This window comes from Mustela nigripes, chromosome 16 (genome assembly GCF_022355385.1).
Source record: "Mustela nigripes isolate SB6536 chromosome 16, MUSNIG.SB6536, whole genome shotgun sequence".
In the NCBI taxonomy this organism is placed as follows: domain Eukaryota; kingdom Metazoa; phylum Chordata; class Mammalia; order Carnivora; family Mustelidae; genus Mustela; species Mustela nigripes.
In genome coordinates this window covers 17,445,560-17,472,404 of record NC_081572.1, presented here as the reverse complement: position 1 = coordinate 17,472,404, position 26,845 = coordinate 17,445,560, and the positions used below count along the sequence as shown (strand labels likewise).

Genomic DNA, 26,845 nt, shown 5'->3' with positions numbered 1-26,845 from the left:
TTCATGATTGTCTCTCTGGGCAAGGGGAGTGTGGAGGCTCCTTTTCTCCTCCTCTTCTATAGCACGTAACTCTATAATTGCCAAAAATTTTACAGTGGATGTGGATTATTTTAATAATCAGAAAACTGGGGGCGCCTGGGTGGCTCAGTGGGTTAAAGCCTCTGCCTTCAGCCCAGGTCATGATCCCAGGGTCCCAGGATCGACCCTGGCATCGGGCTCTCTGCTCAGCGGGGAGCCTGCTTCCTCCTGTCTCTCTGCCTGCCTCTCTGCCTACTTGTGATCTCTGTCTGTCAAATAAATAAATAAAAATTAAAAAAAAAATCAGAAAAATGTGAGTTAAAAACAAGCATTTCTCCAGCTACAGAGCCTAGGCCCCTCGGTCAGCCATCCTGCTGTGCTTCCAGAAACTGTGCTCAGAGGCCCAGGAGGGCTGAGGCCACAGGCTGGGAGCACAGCTCCCCATATAGGCGGTACAAGTGGGTTGGAACCATGGGGCTCTAAGGAGAAGATCTGTTGTCGAGGGGCTGAAATATAATGGAGGACAAAATGTGCTCCTGTCTCTGACTGCTCTTAGGGAAAGCACGGGAGAAGATATGGGGCCAATGTGGAATCAAGGGTGGAGAGGGTGGTGGGGGGCGGGGCTTACCCGTGACCAGTGACTTCCCCAGGCCATCAGGTTGAAGGCACACAGCATGGCCGAAGTCGCAGAGGGCGGCACGGCTCCCGTCGCTAGACAGGAGCACGTTGTCAGCTGCCAGGCCACCCCAGAGAAGAAGAGGAACAGGTGAGTCCCTTCCGGCCCCAGCCCAATCAGGACCTCCAGCAAGGCCACTGCTGGCTGACCCCAAGTGGCAGCTGCTGTTTCTGCTGAGTGTCCTTACTCATGAGGAAGGCAAGAGTGTTATCGGTTCCGGCTTAGAGGCAGGCAGCAGGCGGCTGTCTGGGGTACAGGGACAGAGTTTACTCCTGGGACGCTGCCACTCAGCTCTGGTGTCCCCACCCTCCCCCAGTGGTCACCAGGACGGAGGAGCTGTGTGGGCAGCGCTGCCCACTGGCGACTACGGTGTCAGGCTGAGGGCTTGGGAAACATACTTGCCCTTCCCAGCCTGACGCAGGCCCTGCCACGGGGAATGGCGAGGCAGGCCCAGAAGGATCGGGAAGGGTAAGGTAAGGAAGGAGCCCACTGGGGACCAGAGTGGTTGGGGTGTGAGCCTCACCTTTGATATCTCCGTGCAGAATTCTTCGGGTGTGGAGGTATTCCAGCCCTTCCAGAGCCTGGCCCAGGTAGTAAAGGGCCCGGTCCTCCGGCAGACAGCCCTTCTGCTTTATGAGCTGGCCCAGCGAGCCACCTAGGAGACCAATGGCCAGTCTCTACATGGGGCATTTCCAGGCCTGTAGGCAGGCCAAGGACAAAGGGCTTCCAAGGGCAGGTGGTCGGAAAGTAGGCCTTTTCTGCCCACGTCACAGGGTCAAGAGGTTAAAAATGGAGTAAGTGGGGACCAAGGTCAACCTGGCCAAGACCCGGGAAAACCCCAAGTCTTGGCTCTGAGCTGCGAGGGGGAAAGAGTGGCGCCTGGCTCTGTACCTTCCAGCAGTTCCATGAAGATGTTGACCCAAGGACCTTCCTTCACAGCTCCATACAAAGGGACGATTCTGGGGGAAGTCAATCCTGCACATGCCACCAACTCCTCTGCCCGAAACACTTCAATGCGCACCTGGCGGGGCCCAGAGGTAGCTGTGAGTCAGGGTGCGTGCCCAGGCTGTTTCCCTAGCATCCTGGCAGGGAGACTCCCTGCAGGGAGACTCCCAATCCCCCGTGTCGATTCTGAGGCCAGGCAGGGCCCTGGTGGGCCCACTGGACCCTAAGAGGCTAAACTGTGCACCCTGGGGGTCATGTTCAACTTCTAGTAGTTGGTTAAGGTTCTGCACTGCGGATGTGTGTGGAAACACTTAGAATCACACAAAAAACCACAACCCTTATCCAGGCCCCTGGCATGCTGCCCACGCTCAAATCTGCCAAACACAGAACTTCCCCCCCACACCCAGCCCAAATGGCTGGGCCATTTCTAGGACGTGGGACCTTTTGTTTATCAACATCCACATCTATTTTCCCCAGAGGCCGGGTTTCCATCGTATCTGCAGCCAGAGCTGATGTAGCCAAGATCCTGGCTCTTGTCAGCACCCTTCTCAGCGCTTTTCTCAGCTCCGAATTATTTGTCTTTTCCCCTGAGGACGAAAATGTCCATGTAGACGGAGCAATCCTTGTTTATTCTGTTTGCAGCTGTTTCCCCAGGATCTGGGCCTAAGATGAGGCTTCTTAGGGGGAGGGGTTTGGCCAAGGCCCCTCCTGCAGGGACCACAAACTCCTCTGTGTAGGGGCCAGCATAGTATGGCAGGAAGAAATAGGCCTGGGAGAGACTCTGGCTTGGCCGTTTCCAAAGGTAGATCACTTCCCCTAAACTCTCTGCACAGGCAAACGGTGGTGACAGTGGTATCCGCTCCCGCGTAGAGTGAGGATTTGGAAGGATGATATTCAGCACCAGGCCTGACAACCCGTAGGTGCTCAGGAAATGTAAGGCACCCCCTTCCTTCCAGCTCAGATAAGAGCAGCTTATTAAACACTTAGTATTCCTAACAGTGCCGTGTCCTCCTTTCTGGCTGGTGCTGGTTCTCGTGTTAGCCTTGAGAGGCACCACCAGGGGGCGCCCGTGGCAACCAAACCAGCCTGGAAGAAATCAGTCAGGACCTGGCCGGGCTTGGCTGGGAGACCTGCTGACTTGGCAGGAGATCTGCCGAGGTGGGGCTTTTGGGCTTTTGGACTTTCGCCTATCAGTGGAAAAAGTCTTCTGGTTACAGAGTATCTGGTTTGGTTCATCAACTCGCATAAACTTTGACTCTTTGTCAGTGTTTCCAGCTCTGAACCTGAGCTAGAAAGAATTCACCCTACAGGACTTGGATTAGGCGATGTCTTTAACTCTCTGGCTCCCGCAGCGCGAGTAGGGGCAGTCTGGGGCACCCCAGAGGACTCCGCCGGGCACTGCAGTGTTTGGCATTGGAGGGAAACAGTGGTGATGGCTGGCCGTGGGGCATCATGCAAACTACTAGCTCCAGACGGTTCGGTTTCGGCATCAGCTTGTGCTCCAGTCTTTAGGGAGCTGGGTTTCTGGAGGCTGCTGTGACCTAAGTACTTCAGGGGGGATAACGTGGAGCAGGAGAGGAAGGTGAGGGTGTCTAATCAGATTTCAAATTTGAGAATTGTGCAGTGCCCACTGAGGCATACATTCCATAAGTAAATAAGGTTATGAACAGAAGAAAAGTTTTCTTTCCACTTTTGCATTGTTATTCAAATGACCACCAAGTCGTCAGGCTAAACACTTCTGTGTGACCTAATTACTCAGTAAATGGAACTTTTAGGTACTTGTTTTGACCTGGGATGCCATGAAAGATGACTGACACTAAAAGTTGTGAAGAACATTTGAGAACCTCTGCTTTAACTAGGAAGACATCCCTAAGTCCTTGGGAGTGTCCCAGTAATGTTAAAACAATGTTAAAAGCATTCTCACCCAGGGGCACTTGGCTGGTTCAGTGGATAGAGTGTGCGACCCTTAATCTCAGGGTTGTAAATTCAAGTCCCAATGTGGGGCGCAGAGATTACTTAAAAATAGAAATCTCTGAAAAAAAAAAAAAAAACTACCAAACAAACCCAGATACAAGGGGGTCAGAGGGGACACTTCAAAATATAATGTGCATTAGGGAGAGGAAGCAGAAAGGACAGCCCTGAGGGGGTGGGGAGAATGTACCTGGCCTTCCTGCTCATCCCTGGACTTCAGTGCCCTCATCGGGGTCCTGGGATGGAGCCTGCACTCAGTGGGAAGTCTGCTTGGGAGTCTCTCTCCCTCGCCTTCTGCCCCACCTGCCCCACCTGTGTGGTATGTGTGTATGCGCGTGCGTCTGTACGCGTGCGTGCATTTGCTCTCCCTAAAATAAATCAATAAATCCCCCTCCCCCCCAAACTAGTATTTACTGCCCACTTCACACACGCCGGGTCTGGTTCTAAGTGCTTTGTAAGCATCAGTGTTTGCATCTTACAGCAGCCTGTGGGGCAAGGAAACTGAAGTCCAGACAAGTGACTTGCCCAAGGTCACTGGCAGTCTCAGAGGTGGGAGTTTTGGTTATGGAAGCCTGACTCCAGACCTGCCAGCTACCCTGCTCCACTGAAGCCCTTTCCAGGAGTCTAAGCTTTTATATCCAGACTGTTTTGGTTTTTTTTCTCCCCCACATCCATTCAGGAGCGAGCATACCCCGGGGGTGGGGGGAAGTGTGGTCAGCCATTACCTAGCTGCCAAATCCACAAGCCACCTCCCTTGGCTTAGCGGCCTGCATGCTGACCTTGGGCATTGATTTCTCCTTCTTGAGAGTCTCCCCTCTTTAGTATCTGTATCCATTTTATTTCATCCATAAAAAAAGTATTTGTATCCATTTTATTTCATCTGTATATTGTATCTGTATAATCACGATTCTGTATATTCTTTTAAAGATCTCAGGAACATAAAATAGGTGAAAACACAATACAGGGCCCAATGAACAGAAGTCCAGTGAACACAGGGCTCCCCTCTTATTCTTCACCATGGAGCTATTCTCCCCTTAGTCCTGGCTCTGCTTCCTCAACATGTGTCCGGGCTGCCCTCACTCACGTACCTTGCTGATGGCGGTTTCTACCATCTTTAGGCCACAGAAATGTCCCTGCCCCATTACACCCCCAGCTCCTTTGGGGCAGGTGCATGGATTCTGCCCTTCTGTGTCCAGCCCCTGGCACGGTGGGCTTTGTTAACAGCTGGCTGGATTTGACCAAGGCCACACTAACCCAGATCAGTGGCAGAGCCAAAAGGAGCCAGAACTCCACACTTGAGCCAGATGTGTGTGTACACACACACCACATACAAGTACGCCACAGAATAGAGTTCCAGGAGCTCATGTGTTCTGTAGCTTCAGCCACTGACTTCTGCATTCAGGAAAAGCACTAGAGAGCTGTCTTTGTACCAAAAAAGGAAATGTGACCATGATCTACTATTACATGAAAAACATGGCACGGCCTCTAGAGTATAATCTCATTTTAATAAAAGAAACTACATGTTTATGGGGTGCCTGGGTGGCTCAGTCGGTTGGGTATCTGCCTTCCCCTGAGGTCATGGTCTCAGGCTCCTGGGATCGAGCCCTGCACTGCGCTCCCTGCTCAGCAGGAGGTCTACTACTCTCCATCTGTGTCTCCCACTCCCCCTGCTCTCTCTCAAATAAAATCTTTCAAAAATAAATTATATGTTCATATAAATATAAATATATATACATATATAAAATCAAGTCTAAAAAGTCAAAGGGCAGGTACCTTTGCGAATGGATTGGGGAACAGGGAGACTTTTGGGATATCCTCTGGATTATTTTATAATGGGCCTATGTTTATTTGCGATTAAAAGATCAAGCAAAACCTTAATAAAACCGCCTACATTAAACCCTGTACTCAGGGCCAACTGGCATCTGACCTGAGGCCACTAATGTTCTAGAAGGAGGACCAAGGAAGTGCTGTTGTACCACGTGCTGGGTCCTCCTCAAGGAACACCGGAGGAGGGTGCGCAGACTTTTCTGACCCACTGTGCCCCCTGACCTCCGATCCCTGCCCCCTCCCCCAACCCTACCCTCTTAGCCGGAAACTGTTTTTCAAATCTTCCAGCTGAAAATGCTAAAGGACGCCCGTGCCTGCCCCACTGCTCCCCTCAAGCCCCCGCTGACCACCTTGTTGGCAGCTGTGCGGGCTGTCAAAGAGCCATCCCACTTGAGGTCGTGGGGCAGGGTAGGGGACGGGGGGGTGGACAGTCCAGCATTGGGAGCCCACTTGGTGTGGTTGGAGCTTTTCCGCCTGCCTTGAGGAGGTGAGAAACGGAGTATCTCTCCTCTTCTACTATATCAGGGTTGTTTACCTCGTTGCCTGGACTCCGAGAACCTCAGCAGGGCAACAGCTGAGCAGCCCAGTGACTAAGCTCTCCCCAGCACTGGGCCTAGGTTTCCAGGACGCTTCACACTCTCACTGTCCTGCCACCCGCCCCTCAGGAGGGACAGCTGAGCCTTCTCTGATGGCCTGTGTGTGGGGTGGGGCTGTGGCTGAGGAGGTCAGGCACGGAGCCCTGGCTTCCAGGGGAGGAGGCTGACCCGTGCACCGCCAGACTGTGCTCTGGCCCAGGGCGGAGCCTGCTTGTTTGACAGGGTATGTCTGAAGTTTGGGGTAATACCTACGGATAGTCCCCTCTCAGCCTGTTACCCAGCGACCCAAACCCCCAGACTTGAACATCCTGGCCCCACACACAAGCCAAGGAAGGCAGGTGATTCACATCCCCACGTGTGTCCTCAGTGCCGAGAGCCACAGCAGTGGTGTCCCCTGTGCACAGGGCCTAAGCGGGCGGGCGGGCTCAGCCTGGTCTGGCTACTTGGTTCTTCTTTCCTCTTGGAGAGCAGAGTGTCCCTGACAAAACCTACTTGAAAACCAGATCCATCACTACACTAGCTTATGTCCCTTTATTGTGAGCCAAGAACGTGTCCCAGGGAAGGGTTTCTTATTTCTGCCTCCTGTGGCCCTGGGCACTAGCTCTGAGGCTGAGTTTGGGCCGGGGACAAGGTCAAGGGAGCTGAGAGCCAGGGTAGGATAAAAGACATCTGAAGGAGAGTAGGCCCGACAGCAAGGTCTGCATTCTGCCGCAGGGCCCGGACAGGGTCCCCTGACCAAAGGAGGTCTCAGTGCCAGGCCTCGCTGTGTGGCTTGAAGCCAGGCACACGATGCTCTCTGGTCTCAAGGTCTATCACTGCGGAAATGAGGGAGCTGGAGAGGTGATTCATGCCTCTGCATCGAATCCTAGAACCACGAGCCTTCTCCCCCAGCCCCTTCCTAAAGACTGGTTCACAGCTGAACTCTGGAGACAGACAAGCCTGGGTCTCTCGATGTAGGTCGCATTTCCTCATAATGTCCACCTCCCAAGACCTCTTATTCCTGCCAATGGGAGGCAGAGCCCGGACCCAAATCAGATCTGACTCCCCAGTGCTCAGCTTCACGCAAGAGGCACCTGTTAGGTACAGGCTACTGCTCTGGTCATTACTTTCTGGCCCAGGTGCGAGCACCCCCACTGTGCAGTTTAGGGGTTTCAGCTCAACATGAATCCCACAATGCCAACTGCCTTCCGGGTCTGGACTTGTCCCTGAAGGCCCTGGCAACAGGAGTGGCCCAGGACGTGGGTGCATTTGCAGACTCCTGACACACACGCACACCAAATGCGGTTCCCAGGCTGGGACATGTGGCTGACACTGCTCCCTTCCAGGGCCAGCTGACCCCAGGGTGCCCAGCAACAGCCAGCCTCCGTTAACAAGTCAGACTACGGCTGCCCGCGGATTGCCCTTGCAAGAAAGGCTGCTCTGCAGCTCCCAGAGCCTGGCCATAGCTTTTTCTTTTCCGCGTACCTTTTTGACGGCACACTGGAAGCCGGTCTGCTTGTCTTCCATCCTGTGCACTTCTCCGAAGGAGCCTCTGCCCAGGCAGGGCTGGTGCGTGACCCAGTGGACCTCCTCTCGGTACTCATAATCCACCGGCTTGAGTTTCTGGGGTTGGCAGGAGAGAGAGGCCCGTGTCAGTGGCCAGGGCAGCAGAGGGACGAAGGGTTACAGTGAGGAAGGCTCTCTGGGCGGCAGTCCTTGCCAGGCTGCAGGGGTGGGGCCCTCATAACCAAAAACATCACCAGGTCTGAGGCAGGGCTCTGGAGGGGCAGGACCAGCGGGGGTCCCAGGCATAAGGTGAAGGCAAAGGAGAGCTTCGTGGGTGGCCCAAGTCTAGCTGATCCTTGTGATGAAAGATCCTTCTCCCCGGGCTTTGTGGTTGTGGGACAGAAACGGAACTGTCAACAACCTTGACATTGAAAAAATACAGCTCAGGAGCTATAAGGTAAAGGAAGGAGAAGGACTGTGAAGAGGGTTAGGGGGCAAATGATCATGTCACAGATGGATGGAAGAAGGCCCCCAAACTTAAGTCTGCTGAAATGACTTAAGATTAACAAAGCTCTCCAGCAGAGAACTGGGGTGGGGGGAGAAGGCCGGTTTCGGGGTTAGCGCAGATGCGCAAAATCCTTGTCTTTCATAGCGGGGGTGGGGAGTGAATGCCTGAGGTTGACAGAGCTAATTCCTGTTTCTCAGAATACGCATCACTGATACAACACACACATGCACACGTGTGTGCATGGACACATACATGAGAGCGACAGCAACAATGAGCTAACCAACCAGAAGAACTCAAGATAGAAACATCTAGAAGGCCTGAGCGCGACCTGGAGGTGGGGTGGGGGATACTGCCTCTTGCCAAAGCCTCGCATTTTCCTACTGTCAGATGTGTTGTCACGCGCACGAGTGACTTCCATTGAGAGTGAAGACCCTCCCCCACCGAGGAGAGTGGATCTGGCAGGTTTCCAGCGAGGCTCCTTTCCCCCCCCAGTGGGTCCCACTTGACTGCCAGCCGCTGCTCTTGGCCCCAGAGTGGGTGTTCCATGGGGCAGGTGCGTGGGCGCTCCCTTACCTCGGTCAGCAGGACCCCCTCGCTGTCTTCCGTCTCGGGGCTGGGCTTCCGGGGCTTGGAACCCCCTGCCGACCAGGTCTTGGCCAGGCTGGCCAGGCTGTGGGCCCGGCCGGAGCTCACGCTGCCCTGCAGAGCATGCACAAGGTACTCCTCCACGGAAAACTTCTCGCGGGCTGGGCAGCTGGGCTCCAGGCGGGGGCCAGGCACCGGCTTCTGACTGTCCGCACAGGCCAGTTTGCCCAGGTGAGGGCCAGACAGGGGCTGCTGGTTATCTACACAGGTCAGTTTGTCTAGGAAGGACTCCAAGGGGTGAGGTTTCCAGGGCTGGAGAGGGTGGAATGGGAAGGGATGGGGCAGTCTGCTGTAGGGGAAGGGGGGAGCGGGCTGGGGCAGGGGGCCGAGATCCTGGGGGTGGTGGAGTTTCCACACATGATTCAGACATTGCAAGGGACTGATGAGTTTGTGGAGTTCTGAGCGAGGCAGGGCTGGCCGTAGGCCCTCCTCGAGTTTCTTAAAGCATAGTTGGCCGAGGCCTGGCTCCTTCAGAGGCTTGGTGAACTGGAGGGCGTTTCTAACATACAGAGGGCCTAGGGGGGATTCATCCTCCTGTGGGGAAAACACAGGTGTTAGGACACAGGGCCAGAGCCGAGGCCCGGGCACCAAGCTGAAGGCCCTGTGAGCCTGACATCTGGGCTGTGGCGATGGCTCTCACCTGTATGGGGACTGTGCAGCTCTCTTGCTCCGGGGTTCTGGGAAGCGGTTTGGCCAAGGCCACTCCAGCCTGAGCCAGGGACTTGGAGCTCTTCTTCCTGCGTTTCTTCTGGGCTTTGCTGCGGCGCTTCCCTTTCCAACACACACGGGCCATTTTGCCCTCCGTCGCATGGGCCACATTGTTGGGGATCTGATCAAGACTCTCGGACTGGCTGTCAGAAGGGACAGGTACGCATGTTGACAGTGTGAGGAGGCAGGGGGGTGTGACGGCTCAGGTAACTGCGGTCAGAGTCCTCAAGACCCAGAGGTCAGATCCCTGCTTGGCGAGTGCTTGTGTGAATGTGGGAAGGTGCCTAAAGCCCAAGGAACCTCAGTTTTCTCATTTGTAAAATGGGCATAGGATTTCCTGCCATGCGGACAAAGCTGGGGTTTAAAGGAAAATGCTCATTTAAAAAGCCTACCTCAGCGCCTAATCCCCAAGCAAGCTTCCAACACACAATGGTTATTACCACCGTAATGGGGCGCACGGCCATGATGGGGCGCACACCGCTCTTGGGCGGGAATGGGTGGGTAGAGGGTTCCCTCACTGCTCTCCAGGGTGGGCTGTCCCTGGAGAGGTCCTGGGGGGCTGTGGGGGCGCACACAGGACTTGGAGGGCCACACTCCACACTGGGCATTCTCAGCTCTGACAAGGGCTTGTTTCCATAGTCTCTGGGTGGGGGACAGGGAGTTTGGGCACCTCCACCCCCATTGGTTCCTGGAGATACCTGGTTTCTGGGAATGTAAGTTGCTGCATAAACACAGACACTATGGGGGCACCTGGGTGGCTCAGTCGGTTAAGCGTCTGCCTTCAGCTCAGGTCAGGATCCCAGGGTCCCTGCTCCGTGGGGAGGCTGCTTCTCTCTCTGCCCTCATGCCCCCATCATGCTTGTGCCCCCTCTCTCTCCCTCTCTCTGAAATAAATAAAATCTTAAAAAAAAAAAAAAAATCCCAACAACTCAAGTCTGGGCTGATGCCCAGTAGCGGGGAGCCTTCCCTCCTCAGATGACCTAGAGATTGCCTAGCACCATGGACACAAGGCTCTTGGTATTAAGCCACCAGCCACAGATAAGTGTCTGAAAAAGCCATGCTGAACGGCCGTGCAGCAGACCACAGCCTCAGCTGCCCTCCTGTGGCCTCACTGCTGCCCCCCACAAAGGAGGCAGAGTTACACCAGTCCTAAGGGGCTGCCAAAGGCCTAGGGGCTCTCAGGCAGCTGGTCTTTCGGCTCAGGCCCCTCAGAAACCCTCGACCCTGGGCCAAAAGGCATCGGGGACAGCGCAAGGCTTCCCATCAAACACTGAGCAATTCTTGGTTCAAGGGCAGCAGCCTTCCCTACAACCTTTTTCCATCACTAGCACTTTCCAAATCCCAATGATAAAAAAGTCTGCCTGTTGGTAGAGGCAGGAACTGTCTCCGAGTTCAACCTGCAGCTGGCCAAAAAAATCATCTTTGGGGATGGGGAGCCTGGGAACAGACTGAGCCTCACTCTGGCTTCCTTTCCGTGGGGCTACCCAGCTGCGAATCTGTCGGTCCCCCCTCCTGTTTCCAAACCCTCATCCCTCCTTGGATGTGTCTCGCAGGAGAAAGGGCCCCAGCAGGTTTCTCCCACAGTTGGAGCGGGCCCCCGGGCGCCTGCATTCGTGGTCACGCACCAGCAGGAAAGTCACTCCTGTTCCCAGCACCCTCCCTGCTGATGGGAAACAAGGGGGAGCAGCAGGGACTCTGAGGAAAATAAAAATAAAATGTCAAGCTGATAGGACCCAGAGGCAGTCATCCGCACGCCGTGAAAAGCTTTTGAAAAGCTCCTTTGGCTGACAGAGCAGTTCAGCCAGGAAAACCTGGGCAGGTTCCAAGAGCCGAACCACAGGTGCTGGAGGAGGGAGCCAGGGGACACTGGGGAGAGCAGCTGGGGAGGGAGGCCGCGGTTTCGGTTCCCTGGGTCCCACGCGGGCTGGCCTCCTCACCTGTACTGTTTGGACCCAGCGATGAAGATCCGCTCTGAAAAGGTGGGGCTGAACTCTTGGCTGTTCTCACCTTGCGAGTGAAGGACAAGAGGTTAGATGAGCAGGAAGGAGAGGAAGAACAGGAACTGGGCGCTGAGGAGAGACGCGTCTCGCGGATACCTTCTCAGACCACCTGCCTGCCGGTCTGCCCCCTGCCAGCGCCAGCTTCCCTCGCCCCACCTTCCCAATGAACAGGAGCAGAGGGGGTGCTGAGGGGTGCCCTCCTTGCTTCACTATCCGTGCTGCTTAAGTGAGATCCATGGAACACACCCAACGCGGCAGCCGGCACATAATATCGGCTCAATAAACGTCAACTGTCGTATCCATCAACGTATGTGTATATGTGTACTAGGACCATCACGTCCCCCAGGATTTTAATTTGTATTCTCTCATTTCTCCTCAAAAGCCGGCCAGACAGGAGTGGAAGACAGGGGAAGGACGTGGATATGTGGGAAAATGCCACCGTCTCCCCAGGCTGTACCCCAAGAAAGCTCCTTGGAGGGCAGGGGGTAGCAAGGAGCACTTCCGGCCTCAGCCAGGCACCCGGGAGTCACAGGCTCTGGTGGCAGCCACCATGCCAAGTCATGCAGAAGTACTGGGAGTGGAAGCAGAGACGACCCGACAGGCCCCACCCTGCACTGGCCTATGTCCCCGTGCTGGGCCCTGCAGGCCGAAGAGCAGGTGTTCATTCTCTGGGGCGGGGCCACCTCAACGTGGAAGGTAGTGAAGGGCCTAGAGGCCCCAGAGGGGCTTTCCAGAAGACCTGGCCTTTCCTGTCTGGGGCTTCTCCAGAGATGCTCGGGCTGTCCAAGGTCACAGCACAAGGCCGATGGCCTGCTTGACGATCCTGCCAAGAGCCCCGGGACCAGTGAAGTCTCCCGGCTCTCCTTCCCTGCTATGGTCATGATGGACAAAGGCCTCCACGCAGTCCCCAGCACGGTGACAGCTCCCACTTCAACTCATTCTTAGCTTACCCCCCACCCCAGCTGTGTCTTGTGAAAATCTCTGATAGCGGTCACCCTGACCTCCCGCCCCTGTGCCCTGCCACCTTGGCACAAGGACTGCTCCACCCCCCCACCCCCCCAATGCCCCCGCAGGCCCGCCTGCCCTCTGTCACCAGCCCCGGCTCTTACATTCGGCCTGGGCAATGATGGAGATGGCGGCCAGTCCTCCCTCAGAGCCTTCCTTGGCGGTGCCTTTGGTAATCACGTCGTTCAGGATGTCCCACTTCCCGCAGAACACAGGGCTCTTCTCCACAACCTCGAGCTTGGTGACAGGGCCTTGCTTCTTCCCCATTGCCTGTGTCTTCTCCTTGGCTTTGGCAAGTTCCTTCTGCTGTCCGGCAGCCGAACCAGGGGCGCCCGGGCAGGCCATTTCCATCACTGCCATCTCCCAGGCTCACGCTCACCCTGAGGGACCAGAACAGACTAGGTTGGAGGAGAAAAGCAGGGGAGAGGCTTTCAGCCTCTTTCTGCCTCATATACTGATCTTCCAAACACCCCAAGTGGCCAAGGAGTCAACCCTTGGCATGATTCTGCACCCCGGCTCCTCTTCCTACTAGCCACACTGCCACAAGCAGACTCCTCCACTCCACCCAGCGAGGCGGGTTCCAGCCCACTTCCTCCAGGACGGCCACGGCGCGGACATCTGGGTTTGTTCTTTCTTGTTTTTATAAATAATGGCCGAATCTCTTTCTGTTGTTTTTTAATGCTGCGTTTTGCTCCCCTGGAACGCGGTGGTAGAATCCATACTCCAAGACTGCCAGTGACCTCAGGGACTCTGCACAGACCTTGCCTTTCTAGAGGACATGTCTACACCGGCCACGGTGGCTTTTCTCCAAATGGGGAAAATCAAGTTTTTGTTGCGTAGCAGGAGGTAGATAAACGTATGTGTGTGTGTATAGAGATTTACATGTGGATATATACATTTTATACATTTCACATATGTGACATATTAAGAGGATTTGTAGAAAATTTGTAGAATATTTGTAGAAAGATTTGTAGGAAAATTTGTAGAAAGATTTGTAGAAATCATCATGCAAATGGCAGTGCCTGCACTCAGCTCCTCTCCCAGGACACATCTGTCTGTGGCCTTCCAGAAGGAACTGACAGGCTTCCTTCTGTAACGTCCGCGCTCATTTGCTGAAAACCCCTCCCAGGTATCATATTGGTAGTGGAGCTTAATAATTAATTAGCGCGCCCAATGCCAACCTACACCTCTAGGACTCTGAAGACAAAGCACAGGGCTTCCCGTCTCCCTGGGTTCTATGTCCAGCAGTCCTATGCGTTCCCCGGAAGCCCTGGGGGAGAGTAAGCCCAGGGCTGAGACAACCTTGTGCAAACAGCACGCAGACTTGAGCTGTCATGAAAGAGATCTGCACCAATCTGGGATCGCTACCATGTGGGAACCTTTTGAAATGCTGGGCCTGCGCGCTCCCGAAGTGTAGGTCCCTCCAGGTCGGGGCTTGCTTTCCGCCAAGCCTGAGAAGGCACCACATTCGGAGAGGATTTTAATAAGTGCTCTCTGCTGGCAGGCTGGTCTAAAGCTGTGGCTAACAGATGGAGTGTCCCCTGCTGGCCGGGCACTCAGCCCAGAACACAGCTCTATTCGCTCTCAGGGCAGAAAGGCAGGCCGCGTGAAGGCAAACCATCCACCACTGGCCCTTTGCCCTGGGAGGCTAGGAGCTGACCTGGGACGGTGGGGTGCTGGGCCTCGCTAGGCTGAAGCCCTTTTCCTACGGAGTCCACGGCCCTGCAACAGCCACGAGGCACTGAACCAGCCCGACTGGGGAGTGGTGGGTAGGGGGGTAGGAGAGGGCTGGCTGGTCACTACTAATTTGATCCTTCCAGCTCTGCCTTCAAGGGTCTGCTGATTCGGAACTCAGAGCAGCACCAGCTTTCAGCACAGATTTCCAGGCTTCGCCCTGAATGCTGGATGCTGGGAAGGGGCATGGGCAGCCTCAACGTCACCTGATGACCTTGAGAAGTCTAAGGGGTGCTCTGGCTTCCAAGTGCCCAGCTGTCTCCAGCCTCTTATTTTTTTTTCTTTTTAAAAATTTATTTATTTAAGAGAGAGAAAGAGAGAGGTAGTGGGGCAGAGGGAGAGAGAACCCTCAAGCAGACTCCTGGCTGGGTGTGGAACCAGACATGGGGCTCAATCCTAGCACCCTGAGATCAGGACCTGACTGAAATCAACACTCGGTCGCATAACCAACCGTGCCACCCTGGCGTCCTGTCTCAGCCTCTTTGCCAGGGGAAAATGGGTCTTAAGAAAAAACCCCAAGCCCTCAGAACCTAACACTATTAAAGATGGGCCGAGAAGGACCTCAGGAGTGCTTTAATCTCATTTTCACTCGAACAAACTGAAGCTAATTAAGTGGAAACTTGCTCAAGGTCAGCCAGTCTTGTGTGGCACTACAGGCCCAGGACACAGAATAGGCCCAGGACGCAGAAGCCCTAGCTTCAGGCTGTGGCGCCCCCTCCCAGAGTCTCCTGGGCTCCAGGCAAACCCCAGGGGGAAGCTCATGCCCTGTTTGGTCAGAAGGCTCCTGAGGGCGGGGGTGGTGCCCTCCTAGCAGGGCACGGATGAGATGATCAATGTTGGCTGGATGCGGGTATCCCAGGATGACCTTCAGGGACAGGATGACCCTGACCACCAGGGATGAAGAGAAAGTCCCAAGTGAGGAGCGAGAGAAATGAGGCCAAGCCGTCAGGGCTTGCTTCGAGGGCACCAAGCTGGTCTGAGACCCAGCTGTTGTGCGGTTCACACGGCCTGTCTCGGTTGGACAGGGCTCATCCTGAGCTATGGCCCTCCGGAGAGGCTGCGGGGCTGCCCCTCACCCCCCAGGAGCCATCATGTTGCCTCGGCAGTGAGCTGGGCTGCTGGCTAGGGGCCCTGATCCTTGTCTCCAAGAGCATGCCGGGCTCCCGGGGCCCCCTCTGCAGTGCCCGGATGACTCACCCAAGAGGCTGGCAGGCATACAGAGGAACAGGCAGGCCGCTGAGAGGCTAACCCAGCAGCTGGCAGCTGAACCTGTGAAGGGCACGGGAAAACAGGCTGATCCTCACCTCCCAGGGGCACAAAATCACAGCCTGGGAGCTGTACAGCTTCTCCAGTGCCACATGACCATGACTCAGACCCTCCCTGATAGCCTCCAAGTTCAAGAAGCTATTCTAAGGATACTCTGGCCTGACAGCAGCTCTCCTACACATACACACGTCTGCTCCGTCCCTCCTTCCCCACTTCTACAAGGGGGCTGGCCTACAAGAAATAGGGTTCTGCATTGAGCCTGGGACTGCTGGCCAGGCGGCCTTCCTAGGCCGGGTCTTTGCCCCTGGCTTGTTTTCTGGGGCTTGTTGCCCCAGACCACTTCCCTGCAGCTCTGCCCCTTCATTCTCCTATAGCCGGTGGGGTGTGAAGACTGAGCCAGTTGTGTCTCTGCCTTTGAAGGTGAGTTCAAATCCCAATCCATTACTCAGTCTGGACGCTCGCCCTGGCTCCACTCTGGCCTCAAATGCATCCTGCTCCTTTGCTCGCTGTCAGAGCTGAAGATGTGGGCACTGGTAATAGCCAAGCCCGCTGAGTTCACTTACAAGGCCATGGAAACCAAATGGGAAAGGAAAGGCGTGTTACTGGTTCAGTATTCTTTTAGGGCATGTACACTGCTTGTCTGTTTTCTCTGGGGCCTCGATGATCCCCTGGAGAAGTCTGGGCATATCTGTGATCTTTGGGCTTATCTGTATGACATGCCTGCTGTGGGCAAGGCTCCTGGGCCTGAGACAAACTTGGCTCCCTCACCAGCTAGTAAACCTCTGTTGTCTGTGTTGGGACTTTTTTTTAAAGTAGGCTCCATGCCCAGCATGGAGCCCAGTGTAGGGCTTGAATTTACAACCCTGAGATCAAGACCTGAGCTGAGATCAAGAGTCAGATGCTTAACCAACTGAGCCATCTGGGCACCACCAAGTTGGGGAGTTCTTCATGTGGGTTCAAGGACAGCTTCAGGATGGTCTGTGACTCACAGAAACTATATACAGTTTGTATTTTTACAGGGAAGAGGTCCACAGCTTCCATCACATTTTCCAAGGGTCTGACATTCCCCAGAAAGTTGCTACAGTCTCTTCAGAAGATCAAGGCCATGATTCTGGCACTGCTCTAAGCTGAATAATGTAGCAGTTTCCCACCTGACTGCAAGTCAAAATAACCAGATGATTCTAAAATGCACTTGCCCTAGACCTCCTGAAACAGTTGCTAGGCAGTAGGCCCAGAATCTGTACTTTCGACAAGTTCTCTGGGTGATTCTGTACCAAGGGGTCAGAGACTACCATCTGATCCCTGGTCTATACTGTAAGGCCATGCTGTACAATATGGCAGCCATTAGCCACATGTGACTATTTACATTTAAATCGATTAAAATTAGGAGCACCTGGGTGGCTCAGTGGGTTGAGCCTCTGCCTTCGGCTCAGGTCATGATCTCAGGGTCCTGAGATCGAGTTCCGCATCGGGCTGTCTGCTCAGCAGGGAGCCTGCTTCCCCCTCTCTCTCTGCCTGCCTCTCTGCCTACTTGTGATCTCTGTCAAATAAACAAATAAAATCTTCAAAAAAATTGATAAAATTAAATAATACTTAAAAATCAGTTCCTCCATTATACTAGTTACTGTATTAGTGCAGATAGAGAACGTTTCCATCACTACAAGAAGTTTGATGAGACAGATTCTGTGACAGGACTGGAATTTAGGCTAAATGAATTGCCGATTAACTGGAAGCTACAAAAATATGTTTTATTTTGATCTTCAGTGATGATAACCTTCATATTTCAGTTCCCTTTTTTAGTAAGTGCAGCAAAAACACCAGACTAGGAACCAGAAGATCTGGGTTCTAGCCTTGGCAACTTTAAAAAAAAAAAGGCAGTGGGACCGTTTCTGTCAAATGAAATCATAGCTCAACGCCCAATATATAAAAGAGCTAGAAGCACGCAAATGACATGTAACTCACGTGAGAACCAGCTGCTCTGCCAGAGAAGGTGGGCAGGAGCCTCACATCCTCAGCTTCCCTTCATCCACCAAGGATTTCTGTGGAACGCTAGGTCCTCTTCCGAGGAAGAGTTTGAAAACCAGTGGCCTAGGAAACCTTCTGAGGTCTCTTCTAGTTCCCCAAATATAACCGATTTGTCAGGATCATTTGAGGGCAGGATGACCAATTCAGAACGATCACTCTTGATATTCACTAAGCTCCTACCATTACTGCCCTCATTTTCAGATGTGAAGACTGAGGCTCGGAGAAGGCCAGGGGCCTGCCAGACCAGCCACACGGTTACTAGTTGCAGAGGTGGGTCTGGACCTACGTGGCTGTCCCCAAGCCCGCACACTCAACCTTGAGCAAGCCGCTGAGAATTCTTCTCTCAGCTGCTTCCGACTTGTTCTGAGGACTGGAAGAGGCAGATTATGCGAAATGCCAGTCGGTCTGCCTGGCCCACAGAAGATGTTGAATAAAAGTTCATTCTCTTGCCCTTCATCTGCCTCATAAATGCCATCATTGAGACAATGGGACTTCGCAGTGTGGGCGCGACAGAGTCGAGGTGTTCAGCTATAGCTAAAGCATTCAACACACTGAGCCTCGGGTCTCTGTATATAAAAGGCAAATAAAAATCTCTGTTTTACAGGCTCATTTTGGAAATGTCCACCGAGAGACTAGGGCAGACCATGACTATTTCATCTGGAAGTAAAAACTTGTCCTCCTCTGAATGCCCAGAGGGGACAAATAGCAGAAGTAGAATGACTCAACTTCCTTAATAAGATATTAGTTGAAAACCAATCTTATTCTGATGCTTCCTCTTTTAAGCCGTGAGCTTGCCTGGCCACTAGGCCACACTGGGCTGGCTTCTGCCTATCAAGAATGAGGGGCTGAGCAGGAGAGGAACCAAGGTCAATTGCAGGCAGAGTGAGCTGGCCTGGCAAACACAGCCATCCGGCCCAGCAGACCCAGAGATCCTCGTACACGCTCAGCGCTGGCTCCCCTTTCTGACCTGCCTACTCTCCCCAGACTCCCCCACCCCTGGCCTCTGTTCTGGCCAGTCTGCTCCTCTCACTTGCCTGAGCACAGCAGCAATGGGTAAGCCTCAGATTCTTTTACTTTGGTCACCTTCTTGCTCTGGTAGAGAATGCCTTCTTCCTTTATTACTATCCATCCTTTATCACCTAGTCCCTCAACGAAGCTCCTGCATTCACTGCACAAGTGTTCAGGGAGGGTCCCCTAAGTGCCAGGGCCTGTACTAACCGGGATCATTCATTTGATGTCATCTGTGCGTTGGGCATGCGTAATATGCTTTATCCATTTCGATAACTCACAGAAACCTTGCAGGGTGGGTGATATTATTTCCATTTTACAGATGAAGAAATTAAGGCTCTAGGAGATGAACTTCCTGCAGGAAAAAACGAGTGCCAATTTATACAACTAGAGCAACAACCATGGGATTAGAGCTAAAGCTTCCTGGCCCTTTCCTCGGGGACCCAAAGATTCCCAGTTCCATTCTAGAAGAAAAGCTTGTTGCCAAAGGCCCCTGGAACATCAAGGGCCCGAGCAGTATTACTACCATGTGGCTATTACTGCTCCCATTTTGCCCACAGGATCTGCTCACTCTTCGTAGTTAACTGCTTGGCCTGTATAGGCAGGAAACACAAGAACTAAAAATGAGGGATCTCCTGTAAAAGCCGAATCAGTGATAAACTGGTCAGACTTCTAGGTGGGTTACCACCACATGTTCCTGAGATGTTAGAATGTTTGACTTGATTAGTTTTAACAGGTCATTCCACTTTCTTAAAACAACAACAAACACCACCACCACCGCCGCGCCCCCCCCCCCCCCCCCCCCCCCCCCCCCCCCCCCCCCCCCCCCGCCCACATATAAGGCACTCATGCAGGGTTTCTAAACCAGAGGGCAAAAAAACCCAGAAACCTTGATCACTCTAACAAAAGGCAAGGAAAGAAGGAAAAAAGGAGCAAAGGAAAAGGATACTAAGTATAAAATGAGAACAGAAATGAAGGGGGCAAAAGTAAGTTGAAGTATTAAGGCAGGATTAATCACAAATAGATTAAGCCCAGCTATTAAAAGACAGACAATCAGATAAGATTTTAAAAGATCCAGCTAGATGCTTACTAAAAGAGACAAAATAAAATTATATAGAAAGACTGAAAATAGGGGCGCCTGGGTGGCTCAGTGGGTTAAAGCCTCTGCCTTCACCTCAGGTCATGATCCTGGGATCAAGCCCTGCATCGGGCTCTCTGCTCAGCGGGGAGCCGGCTTCCTCCTCTCTCTCTGCCTCTCCCTCTACCTACTTGTGATCGCCCTGTCAAATAAATAAATAAATAAAATCTTAAAAAAAAAGAAAAAAGAAAGACTGAAAATAAAGGATGAAAAGAGATATGCCAGACCAATACTAACCAAAGATATGTAATATTCATTTCAGACAAAATATTTAAGATGAAAGGCTATAACTTATACGCAACCAATAAAGAGCCTCAAAATCCTAAGGACGGAAGCAAGTTGAGGCTTTATGGATGAGTGAGGCCTCTGCTTTGAGTGTCCTGTCAAAGAGAGCTGCAGGATATTTATTTATTTATTTATTTGAGAGAGAGACAGTAAGAGAGCATGAGTGAGGAGAAGGTCAGAGGGAGAAGCAGACTCCCCGTGGAGCTGGAAGCCCGATGTGGGACTTGATCCTGGGACCTGAGCTGAATGAAGGCAGTTGCTTAACCAACTGACCCACCCAGGTGCCCAGAGCTGCAGGATCTTAATAACACAGCCTTCTTCGAGCATGGGTTGGGTCTGCTGGAGACTGGGCTCTGTGCTGAGTACTGGGTGTATACCGAGGAAGAAGACCCAGTCCCTTAAGGAGCTCATAGTCTACCAAGGGAGAGACATGGAGCTAGAAAATTACAGTACAGTATGGTCACACAGCAACAGACACAGACATGCAGCAGACACAATGGGAACACTTGGAGGGACATCTAGCTCAGCCTGGTGGGTGTCAGAAAAGGCTTCCTAAAGTCCTCAGACTAAGTCTCAAGGGGTGAGCAAAAACTACCCCAGAAAAAGGAGAAGGTATTCTAAGTGGAGGGAATGGCAAAAGTTAAGGCACAGAGAGGTGAGTCTGGAAGAATCAAACAGCTCCAAGTTGCTGGTAGGCAAAGCTCGGGTCACGCGGGGGTTAAATTCTTAGGAAGAGGGGTAGAATTCGGAGGCAGAGTTCCAGAGGGAGGAACCTACAGGGTAGGGGCAGATGGGGACGTGGGTACTGACTTGTAAACTATGCCCTTGGGACAGAACTCTCACCCTGTATCTCTAGCCTGCGCTAACAATACTCCACGCTCTGGGAGCCTCGCTGAATTTTTCTCGCCAGGTGGAGAGGCCGAGTGAGGCTGGAGGCATCTCCAAACCAGCCTGGCACGCCAGCTTGAGGCCTGCATCCCAGGAGAGCAATTTCTGGTTTAGTGTTTCCCATTAAGGATCATTGAGGATAGGAAACGCGAATGCACCTCAATCATTAAAATCTTGCCGATCAATTTTAAAATAAAGACCTGTCATGCCCACAGAAACTCAGTCTTGCCAATTCCACAGGTCAAACTGCTTGGTGAATGAAATGTACAGAACAAAATTTCTGACTGTCCTCCGGCTGCCACCACATGCCCGTCCACGCTGGCTAGCCCCACACGCATACAGAGACCCTGGTGTCTACAGGCCCCTTCAAATGTTCTAGGCAATCATGTCTGTCTATTCTATTAGCACAGGCCTCACCCACTTCCAGCTTCTCCTGGACCCCCTCCCATCCCAAGCTAATCTGAAAATATCCTGTCTTTAAGATAACCTCAAGTTCAAAGACATCTGGTAGCTCTGCATTACTTATGGGCCCAGTATCAACTCTGTGGTCCATAATCTGTCTGACCACTATTTCCCTAAAAATACAGGGTCTGGCTGTGGCCAGTCCGATCTCTCCACATCAGACTCGCTTGCTGCTCAAATCTATAGGTCTCTGTGTGTCCCATGTCTTGTGGGGGCCGCCCTACACACCCAGTCTGTCCTTCACCCCCAAGCTGGACTTAGGTCTCCAGGAAGTCCCTCCCAATAGCTTCACCGAACTGTCACCTCCTTTTCTGACTGCCTGTGGCACTGGCTCTCCTCACTCAACTTAGCCTCACCCAGGCCCCCACACCATCACCCTCCCCTACTCCTCAAATGAAATAACGGAGACGAAAGAACTCTGGAAACAAGACGCATTACACCAAGAGGAGAGAGTCATTTCTTGTGTGCACAGCTCAGAGAACTGTGTCTAGATAATGGAGCAAACAGAATTATGGAAAAAGATGCCTCATCAGAGATGCTTAGTGTATTTTATAATAGTAAAAGCTGGAATAAAAATGTCTGATTACAGAGGGAGGATAATTATTAATTAAATCATGGTACATCCATTAATGATGTTTACAAATAATTTTTAATTATATGGAAATGCTGATGGGACACAGTATTAATAGAGAAAAGATTAAGAAGTATATCTAGAGTATGATCCCACCTAGCCTGTGTCTGTATACTACATCAACCTTTATAAAAATGTAACCAGGGCTCGTGGATGGCTCAGTCTGTTGAGCTTCTGACTCTTGATTTTGGGTGGGGTCATGATCTCAGGGACCTGGGAGCGAGCTCACGTCAAGCTCAGCAATTAGCACGAGTCTGCTTGTCCCTCTCCTTCCTCCTCTGTCTGCCCCCACCCTGTGTGCATGCTCTCTATCCAAAATTAATAAATAAATGAAATATTTTAAAAGGGACACTAACATGACTCAGCTAGTTAAGCATCTGCCTTCAGCTCAGGTCATGATCTTAGGGTTCTGGAATCGAGCCCCACATTGGGCTCCCCGCTCAGTGGGGAGTCTGTCTCTCTCCCCCTCTGTCCCTCCCCTCTCCCTGCTCATTCTCTGTCTCTCAAATAAATAAAATCTCAAAATATTTAAAGAAATAAAAATAAATAAAAATGCAGACACCTAGCACAGACACGCAACGGTGTTTTAATTTTTTTATACTTTTCTGATTTTTCCACGTTTTTTCCAGACAGCAGGTATTATTTTTCCCAGTTTTCATTTTGTAACAGATCATGTTTCCGAGTGTTTAAAAAAATACAGAAAGGCTATACAGTGAAAAGTGTATGGCCTTCTCGTCCTTGCCCCATCCTTCCGAGGGGATCTCAGTTACCGGTTTCTTATGTGTCCCCCCAGAGATGTCTTTGGGGGAGTATTACTTTTATAACGGAAACAAGCGATCACTCAAAAAAGGGTCTCATGGTATGGGAATTGAAGAGGCATCTGGTTCACAGCGTGAGTGGGTCTTAATAAATATGTGATAATAAATACTCCCAACCCACAGCCTCCCGGAGGCGTCATCAGAATCACTATGGCTGGTCAGCGAGTTCGGGCGGCAGCGCTACCGAAACAGAGCGCTGGAGATGGCAAGCCCATCCCTCCTGGTTTTGGTTTTTATTTCTGTCTCTTTCTTGTTTCCCACTGGGGGCTGTTATGACTCAAGAAGTAGGAAGGTGCTCAAAGATGGCCCTGTCAGCCATCCTCAACTCTGAAGGCCATGGCTTCCTTGCTTTTATGTATAATCACCGAGGCCAAGTGTGTACAGCGGTGAAGGCCCGCGCTAGGGCTAAATATAAGAAATGCCCGTGGGCACAAGAGGCCCCATAAAGAGCGGGACACACAGCAGAACTGGCCCCGAGACAAAGCCACAAGCCCCTCCTTCCCTGCTGATGTCGTCGAGGGTGGGACCTGAGGGTTGGTTTTGAATCTGGAAAACCCGAAGGCGGCAAGCTGTGCTGGTGAAATCTCTCCTACCTTCTTTATATAATATCTGACCCTGTTTCTTTTTTCCTTTAAATTAGAGAATTAAAAAAAAAGATTTTGCTTATTTATTTGACAGAGAGAGAGAGAGACAGCGAGAGAAGGAATACAAGCAGGGGGAGTGGGAGAGGGAGAAGCAGGGCTCCCGCTGAGCAGGGAGCCTGATGCAGGGCTCGATACCAGGAACCTGGGATCATGACCTGAGTTGAAGGCAGATGTTTAATGACTGAGCCACCCTGGAACCCTGTTTCTTTTTTTGATTTGTATTTTGTTTTCAACTACAAAAGTAGTTGTTCACTGTAAAAATGTCAACCATACAAAGTACTTAGAGGGACCAACAAAAAAAAAAAAAAAAAAAGAGAGAACTTGGCCTCATTCCCTCCTTCCTACAATGTAATTTGGTGTAAATCCTTCTAGTTCCACTAGCATATTTATATATAAATATATATATATTTATATATAAATATAAAATATTTGGGACTATATATATAATATATATATATTTATATATAAATATAAAATATTTGGGACTATTTTTAAAAGAAACATGGGCTTATAGATAGCTAATATTCTACAAGTTTGACTTAACAATAGATTATGGAGAGCATCTGGGTGACTCAGTCAGTTAAGCACCCATCCAGCCGTTGATTTCAGTTCAGGTGGTCATTTCATTGTTGTGAGATCGAGCCCCAACTCGGCCTCCATGCTGGGCGTTGGAGTCTGCTAAGGATTCTCTCTTTCCTTCTCCTTCTGCCCTACCCCTCCATTCCCTCTCTAGAAACAAAATAAAAAAACCCTAAAATACAACAAAAAACCCACAGTGGATTATGGACACTGTCCTACTTCAATTGTATGGAGATCTCTTTCATTTTTTTCTCATGGCTCTGTAAGATTCCATGGTAGAGGGGCGCCTAGGTGGCTCAGTCAGTTAAGCATCTGCCTTTGGCTCAGGTCATGACCTCAGGATCCTGGGATCAAGCCCTATGTGGGCTTTGTGCTCTATGTGGAGTCTGCCTGTGGAGTCTGCCTGTCCTTCTCTACCCATCCCCAGACTTGCTCTTTCTCTCTCTCTCAAATAAATAAATAAATCTTAAAAAAAAAAAAAAAAAAGAAAAGTCTTCCATGGTATAAATGTCCAATCATTTCTTTTTTTTTTTTTTTAAAGATTTTATTTATTTATTTGACAGACAGAGATCAGAAGTAGACAGAGAAGCAGGCAGAGAGAGAGGAAGGGAAGCAGGCTCTCCACTGAGTAGAAAGCCCGATGCGGGACCTGATCTCAGGACCCTGAGATCATGACCTGAGCCAAAGGCAGAGGCTTAACCCACTGAGCCACCTAGGTGCCCCTGTCCAATCATTTCTCCTCCTATTCTCCTATGGATTTTCTTGCAAATTATTCCCAATTTTTCAGTCTTACAAGTATTACTGCAAAAACAAAACAAAACAAAACCCAAAAACTCTTTATTCACTTTTTTGTGTACTTCTATAGGTAAATTCTAGATGGTAAACACCTAGAACCGGAATTTCTGGGTGACCCTTCGCATAGTCACTCTTTTCTCATTTCTAGGAGTTAGGAAAGTGGGAAGCATTGATTAGTCCATGACAGGTGGTTCCCAAACATTATATGTCATTTGCTAGAAAGATGCGATCCTTGCCTTCCAGATGCCCATAATCTAGTAGGGGAGAGTGGCTGGCTGGATGAATAAAGGAATCACAAAATGATCTTGGGATCAGAAGGGCCTTTGGAAGTCATTTATTCCAACATATCACTTAATAATCCCAAGGATGGCCACCCAGCTACATAGCAGGATGGCCTTGGAGTCCAAAGGTCTGAGCTGGAGGTGTGGAGTCTCTCACACTCTGGGGGGTGATAGGTGAAGATCACTTACTCTGGAGACACAGCTGTCTCATTTGTAAAACAGGGATGCTCAAACGGAAACAACAGGATTTTACAGGACAGCTGAATGTCCTTAAAGAAGCAATCTTTAAATGCCAAGTACTGTGCCTGGAACATAGTGGGTGCTCTGGTAAACATTAGCAAAACCTCCAACGAGAAGGAAGCTGATACAAGATGAGCAGTCCTTTCCGGGACTGGAAGTACCATTTGTTTGAAAGTCCTTGCTTCTGTAGAGCTGAAATCTGCCTTGCAAAGCCTCTAGCCAGCAGCCCTAGCATCAGGAGGAAGGTCTGGAATAGATGCCGTCAGAGGAGGAAGGGAGAGTCCCCAAATCAGAAGGGTAGAAGCATTAAGCAAGGCAAGGTTAGCCTACGAGGGAGATGTTCTTTGAAGTGCATTCTGCGTGTGCCGTCTACCTTCTCCCTCTGTTGGCAGTGCCCAGCTCCTAAGGGACTGAGGAACGAGCTGCCGGTGCATGAGGAACCAGGACCCAGAACTCCTTGACAGCTCAAGTTGAAATTAGCTGTCCCGTGGACATCTTTGTCCTGTGGACAGCAAGAGTCTGCTACTATGTGTATACATGCTAATTACGTGCCAGTGTCAATAATAATAGAAATAACGGTAGCTATTACGGTTTGCTACATATTAGGTAATGCATGCACTGTCTCTTGAACCCTCTCAAGAATTCCGTGAGCAGGGCACTAATGTTGTTCCCTTTATACAGAGGAAGAAACTGAGGCTCAGGAGCTCAAGTAAATTAGTCTGACGCTAAAAAAAAGTCTGATGCTACTCTGCAAGGAATTGGCAGAAGCCAGATTTGTGCCCAGGGGCTCTTTTGTCAAAGTACGGACTCTTAACATTAACATTCTGTTTTCACATGATCTAAAACTTTAAAAAATTGAGACCCAAACACAGAAGCTGCCACAAGTCAAAGGTTTGTTAGTGAGAAACCTAGGGACTGACCCAGGAGGGAGCATCTCCATTAGGGAGTATAAACGCAGCCAGCCTATGTTCTGCAGCAAAGCAACTTTAAAATGGCAACGGGAAGCAAAGACTTCAAGCTGGACACGGGGCAGCCCCATATTCCTTAGTCTCCCCATGCCCGGCGTGGGTATCAGGTCAGGCACACGCAGGTCTGTTGCAAGGATGAACTCTACAACAAAGTTCAAATGTGCCCTGCATTTTAGAAGGCCTGACTCCAGGCCTTCTGTGGTTTTTGTTGCTGTTTGTTTGTCTAATAGCAAAGCCTTGAGCATCAGCTAGTATCTTCTCAAATATGGTCGGTACTTTGTCTCCAGGGCTTTGATAAAGGGCATGGCATAAGCTCTAAAAGAAAAGTGTTACAAAAGCATTTTCAATTCAACTTTTAAATCCTTTGCAATTTAACTTTTGAATCCAACAGTATACAGAACATGCCACGGGGCATCACTGATCCACACAGGCGATTATGGAATTGGTAGGCAGGAGAATGGAGGGGGGTGGGGAGGAGTAGTAGTGAGGAAAAGAAAACAAAACAAAAAACCAAAACAATCATATGCGTGTCTCATTTTATACAATAAGCAGCAGGGAATTTTTAATGTATGTTAAGTCAAAAAAAATTGCAAGTGTGTTCTGTGGGGTATTTTGTGTCATTACACATCTTGATTAAGCGGGGCTGCAGTATATACCATTTGGTAATGATCAATTTCCAAAGATTACAGCGCCAGGAAC

General features: G+C 51.2%; 1 protein-coding gene across 1 annotated transcript in view; it reads right to left on the bottom strand.

Annotated features, from left to right (window-relative positions):
* Nucleotides 1-26,845, bottom strand: part of MAP3K14 (mitogen-activated protein kinase kinase kinase 14) — a 42,982-nt gene that overhangs the window by 7,137 nt on the left and 9,000 nt on the right. Inside the window, exons 2-9 of the mRNA XM_059381157.1 lie at nucleotides 12,489-12,764; nucleotides 11,317-11,386; nucleotides 9,312-9,522; nucleotides 8,600-9,205; nucleotides 7,498-7,635; nucleotides 1,586-1,715; nucleotides 1,218-1,349; nucleotides 647-751 (exon numbers count right to left, since the gene is read on the bottom strand). Coding sequence (XP_059237140.1) covers nucleotides 647-751; nucleotides 1,218-1,349; nucleotides 1,586-1,715; nucleotides 7,498-7,635; nucleotides 8,600-9,205; nucleotides 9,312-9,522; nucleotides 11,317-11,386; nucleotides 12,489-12,744 — 1,648 coding nt within the window. The 5' untranslated portion in view covers nucleotides 12,745-12,764. The remainder of the gene's footprint in view (nucleotides 1-646; nucleotides 752-1,217; nucleotides 1,350-1,585; nucleotides 1,716-7,497; nucleotides 7,636-8,599; nucleotides 9,206-9,311; nucleotides 9,523-11,316; nucleotides 11,387-12,488; nucleotides 12,765-26,845) is intronic.